Source organism: Photinus pyralis, unplaced genomic scaffold (genome assembly GCF_008802855.1).
Source record: "Photinus pyralis isolate 1611_PpyrPB1 unplaced genomic scaffold, Ppyr1.3 Ppyr1.4_LG7, whole genome shotgun sequence".
In the NCBI taxonomy this organism is placed as follows: domain Eukaryota; kingdom Metazoa; phylum Arthropoda; class Insecta; order Coleoptera; family Lampyridae; genus Photinus; species Photinus pyralis.
Window position 1 is genome coordinate 36040154 of NW_022170738.1, and position 5629 is coordinate 36045782.

The window sequence follows — 5629 nt, forward strand, 5'->3', positions numbered from 1 at the left end:
ACGAAACATAATTTAACTCTTTTCAAAAATCAAGAAACGTTTCCCAGTTAAGCCTTATTGAATTACACAAAAAATGACTTTAAGTTCTTAACACATACACGTAATGGTTTACGGTCCTTTCAACTGTTAAGAATTATAAAGTTGATTTTTTCTATATCATCTAAAATAGCTGCAATTACCAATACTGCTGACCTTACCCTAGGGTAAGGTCTATGTTATACAAGAATCCCTGGATACTTACGACGTTGCTAAATAATCTGGACTAAAGCTACTGTAGATTCAACTACATTTATGAAATGGGATTCTCCTAATACAGAGGTTGTTTTTAGGTCGGTTGCGTACATAGTTACTTCCAAACTGCATTTTATGTGAAGTGTAACACGCGCCCATTTGGAAATCTTCGGTCAGGCGAATAGTAAATCTATGCGCCATCAAGTATTTTATGCCATCAAGTTGAGTGTGGTAGATGAAATGCCTGTTTAATTACACCGACTGATAAGGCCCATTTCAGTAAAAGTGCTTTCTGGATTTCCAACTGTATGATTGCGCAAATTCCCCTGCCTTGTGTCGTTAAAATGTAATCGGCGTATGATAATCATTCTAACCGTGTAGCCAATGACACTCAAATAGATATCTATGGTACAATTTGTCAACAAGTTCGTTGAACGAGTACATTTTACGTTTTTATCGTGAGTCGCTGCTTTCGATACAAGTAACTTACACCATTGTATGGTTATCAATTATTGATAGCCACTTCACTGTTTGGTTGCTACGTTAACAAAGCATTCTTCACGAAACCAGGATCTTACCATCTTGGAAGTGATCAGGGAAGTGATATATACGCCATTCTTAAAATATTTATTTCTAGAAGAGAGTGTAGCACGTTGGAGCCCACTCTTGTTTATTCTTTTGATTGAAGTCAGTATGCATCGGCACTCCTTTTAAATGGAAGGTCCAAGACCTCTAAAGAAGTGTAACTAAAATATTTTGGACAGTTTTTGTTTCAAACATCTTGGACCATCCCTTTGGAGGCGACTGACTGAAGTTTTTATCTTTTCTTCTTTGTCCCCGCGACACTACCGAAGGTGCTGAGCAATAGCATTGAAATTTACTAGTAATCGTCCATGAAGGCGATAGCAGTTGCTATGTAATGCATATTTTTGGTAAATCATTCCGTGTCGTAATCCCCTTCACATCTCAAGTAAAGCTGCGTAGTCATGCAGATCATCCCACTTATCGAAATGACACAGTTTAGTTAGTTTACTAATCTCAATGACTTTCGAATTTTCGGTTGAAGCCTATACCTATAAAATACATGATCGATAACATATTTCTGCAGTGATTTAACAATATGAAGCTGCTAACGTTTGGTGCTGTGATTCTCGTCACAATCGCGAATAGTTTTGGTGCAAATATACTCGGAGTAATACCGACACCATCTCATAGTCATCAAGTAGTATTTTGGCCAATATGGAAGGAATTATCACTGAGAGGACACAAGGTCACAGTGATTACAACCGATCCCATAAACAACCCGAAACTTGAAAACTTGACGGAAATAGACGTGCACAGTGCCTATCAGTATTTCAACTTCAATATGTTCGAAATGGTTGAGAAACCATTCTGGAAAATGTTCTCTATCTATGCCGATGTTTTAACAAACATGGCGGACCACATCATTAAGAACGATGAAGTGCAACGCCTAATTAGTGACGAAACCGTCCACTTTGACGTGGTAATGGTGGAAGCGTTTCACACTGCCGCACTTGGATTTGCTACAAGATACAAATGTCCGTTAATTTTGATGTCGTCATTAGACGGTTCCTCATTCGCTTACAGAGAAATTGGTAATCCAGCCCATCCCGTTTTGCATCCCGACTTTATGTTGCCAGTTCAAAACGACTTAGCGTTTCTTCAACGTCTCGCAAGCACATGGAATATTTTCTTATCAAACTTAATCCAAAATTATTTGGTCATCCCTCTGCAACAAGACTTGGTGAAAAAGTATTTTGGAGAAGGTTATCCGCCAATTCAAGATATATTTAAGAATTACAGTGTCTTCCTTGTTAACACCAATCCTCTGCTTCACCCAATTAGGCCACTTCTTCCTAACATTATTTCGATTGGTGGTGGAACCCATCTGAGAAAACACAATGTTCTGCCAGAGGTAAGCAGCACGCCTTATTGTTTAAAGTGCCTTGCTGAATTTTACTGCTCTTAGAATCTCCAACGCGTATTGGATGATGCCACAAATGGAGTTATCTACTTCAGTTTAGGCACTAATGCTAAAAGCAAACATCTTTCCTATGGTATCCGAAGAGAGATATTGGAAACCTTTAGAGAATTGCCTTACACAGTGCTATGGAAATTTGAAAACGATAATATGCCTAACGTCTCCGAAAATGTGGTCATATCCAAATGGTTTCCGCAACAAGATATCCTTAGTAAGTTTAAAATATCCAAACTTCATTGTTTACGGTGCGCTTTACAGAACATCCAAATGTGAAATTATTCATAACCCAGGGAGGTTTACAGTCGTTGGAAGAAGCTATATTTAGCAATATACCGATCGTTGGCATTCCTGTGATGGCGGATCAAATGGTGAACGTTGCCAATGCCGTTTCCAAAGGTTTAGGTTTATCGCTAAATTACAAAGACATCAAAAAGGACGATTTCAAGTCTGCAATCCTGGACGTCATTAATGATCCAAGGTGAGGACACTGCCGATTGTTCAATTAAAGCATTAACCGGTTCCACAGGTATCGAAACAATGCGAAGAAAATGGCTGAATTTCTACAAGACCAACCGGAGACTGGAGTGGATAGGGCGGTTTGGTGGACAGAGTATGTAATCAGAAATGGAGGGGCTCCACACCTTACAAATCCTGGTATACAGTTACCCTGGTACCAGTACTATTTGTTAGACGTTTTTGGATTTGCTTTATGCCTTTTATTTGCTGCCGTTTACACAATTATTGTTTTATGTAGAGCAGCGGCAAGAATTAAGCTACCTTTAAAACGGTTTTTTAAGGTTAAGGTCACGTAAATTATGGGCGAGTGCATTGAATGGGGAATTATTTTTATAAAATAATGTTTACGTACTATCTATAAGTGTAGAAACCAGTTTTTTTACGTATTTCTTAAAGTAATTTTTGTATATTGAATATTTCAATTTAATAAGAAAATCCGGGAGTTTATTTCCGGTCTAAAAACAAAGTTAGTTCGTTTCACTTGGAGTTGCAGTTCAGCGTTTGATTTTTTCCTTTTAGAAATTTTGGTTAATGCGTAATTTTCACGTTCTAATTTTATCGCTTTTACATCGTTAAATTTAGATAGGTTGCTTTAATTAAGACACATCTGGTCAAGTTTGCGTATAGGTGCTTCAAAAAAGGTTACATGGTCGTTCGCGATAAGAAGTTCTATTGTTACGCGCGTATTCTGGCCTTGGGAACGAAGACACAGGTGTTTCGGATAATTGCTCATTTCATGTTGGAGAAGTGAAGCGGTTTGGTGCGTTCGTCGTGTGTGAGATTTATTTGAGAATTCTTGAAGAAAGATTTTACCATAAACTTCGAAGTGGTGTTTCATTAAATACTGGAAACAACAAGAAATCGAAGGTGCTGGTTTCGCGACGTTTGAAGAGCGTGTGTTCGGTGGTACATTTGATTTTCTTCCAACCGAAAACAAGCGAATACTAGATACAGATACATTGAAAAGTATTCAAATACTTTAAAAAATAAGTATTCAAATACTTTAGAATGTATTCGAATACTTTCAAAAGTATTCGAATACTTTCAGAGGTATTCAAATACTTTCAAAAGTATTCTAATACTATCAAAGGTATTCGAATACTATAGAAAGTATTCGAATACTTTGAAAAGTATTTCATTAACTTACTTTGAAAAGTATTCGAATACAGTAAACAGTATTCAAATAGTTGTCACTCAAATACATTAAAAATTTAAAATAGTATACTAGATAACACATACTTTGTGTTTGTGTAAAATACACAAACCTGCGTGAAGCATTGAAAGTTGATGAAATATGGGAAAACAATTTTAGTAGCCATGATCACTGCAAGAATGTGTCAACTTTTATGCGAGTCGCTGGAATCTTCAACCAACTTTGATTGTTGAAATGGACCTGTGATCACAATGAAAAGGGTGATAGGCTAATGGCCTTAGTAGCCGAAGCCTTAGGTGGGGTTTTAGTGAGTATACTCTAAGGGAGAGCCTCACACTACTCTGGAACTTCCTTCCAGAATGTGCATAAGGAGCATTTCCCCACCTACAAAAAAAAAAAAGTCTTAATACTACTTGAAAAATCAAGTTATACTTTGTATGGGGTTAGCTTTTTTTATGTTTCTATTGTTATATACACATTTAAGGGGAGTAAAAGCGTGTTATTATTATTATATTATTATATAGGTACCTACCAGGACCTTTCTTATACCAGTTATATCCTTAAGAATACGTGTACCAGTTTTTAATGCGTCGTGCACATTTCACTCCAGGATCGTTCGGTATACAGTTGTATCGGATTTTTATATTTGATTTTGTGACAATGGAAACTTTCCCTAAACATTTCTAAATTGTTCTCAAATATTTGAATAACTTAAAAGTACTGCCTTTTTTTGAGGCCGGAAAAAAAATTGTTTGAGATCGACCGGGAAAAAACATTTTCTCATAGATTTTGTCCCGTAGAAGCCATAATTTCAAACAGTTTGAAGATTGGACTACTAGATCAAAATTTACAGCCCTTTGAATTTTTTTCGAAATTCGTTTTTTGCCCATAACTTTTTATTGAGAGGTCTAATCGAAAAAGTACGAATTGTTTTGGATTCTACGCACCAAAATTAATAAGAAAAAGTGTTTTCCCGAGAAATTTTGGTGTAGTCAATTTTTGGTAAAAAAGGAAGGTTATACACTGCCTTTTTTTGAGCCCCGAAAAAAAATTGTCTCAGATCGACTCAGAAAAAAAATTTTCTTATAGAATGTGGCCTGTAGAATCCATAATTTCAAACAGTTCCAAGATTGGGCTACTAGTTCAAAAGTTACAGCCCTGTGAATTTTCTTTCGAAATTGGTTTCTAGTCTATAACTTTTGATTGAGAAGTCTGATCGAAAAAGTACGAATTGTTTTGGATTCTACGCACCAAAATTAATAAGAAAAAGTGTTTCCCCGAGAAATTTTGGTGTAGTCGATTTTTGGTAAAAAAGGAAGGTTATACACTGCCTTTTTTTGAGCCCCGAAAAAAAAATTGTCTCAGATCGACCCGGAAAAAATTTTCTTATAGAATGTGGCCTGTAGAATCCATAATTTCAAACAGTTCCAAGATTGGGCTACTAGTTCAAAAGTTAAAGCCCTTTGAATTTTCTTTCGAAATTGGTTTCTAGTCTATAACTTTTGATTGAGAAGTCTGATCGAAAAAGTACGAATTGTTTTGGATTTTACGCACCAAAATTAATAAGAAAAAGTGTTTTCCCGAGAAATTTTGGTGTAGTCGAATTTTGGTAAAAAAGGAAGGTTAAGTATTCAAATACCTTGCGAAGTATTCGAATACTAAATATTTGTGAAAGTATTTGAGTTACAAATACAAATACTGCTTCCATAAAGGTATTTAATTACAAA

At 36.0% G+C, this 5629-nt stretch overlaps 1 protein-coding gene across 1 annotated transcript; it reads left to right on the top strand.

Moving 5' to 3' along the window:
* The first annotated feature begins 1351 nt into the window (after nt 1-1351).
* On the top strand, nt 1352-3092 carry LOC116176217 (UDP-glucuronosyltransferase 2B31-like). Its single transcript, XM_031494696.1, has 4 exons — nt 1352-2167; nt 2222-2444; nt 2492-2711; nt 2760-3092. Exons 1-4 carry the CDS (start codon nt 1352-1354, stop codon nt 3043-3045), a joined length of 1545 nt encoding a protein of 514 aa, XP_031350556.1. The 3' UTR covers nt 3046-3092.
* The last annotated feature ends 2537 nt before the right edge of the window (nt 3093-5629 follow it).

Bases quoted from the DNA above. Each gene is read 5' to 3' on its own strand.
- LOC116176217 (XM_031494696.1), top strand. From the start codon at position 1,352: ATGAAGCTGCTAACGTTTGGTGCTGTGATTCTCGTCACAATCGCGAAT. The intron at 2,168-2,221 runs GTAAGCAGCACG...TACTGCTCTTAG, and splicing joins AACACAATGTTCTGCCAGAG to AATCTCCAACGCGTATTGGA. The intron at 2,445-2,491 runs GTAAGTTTAAAA...TGCGCTTTACAG, and splicing joins TCCGCAACAAGATATCCTTA to AACATCCAAATGTGAAATTA.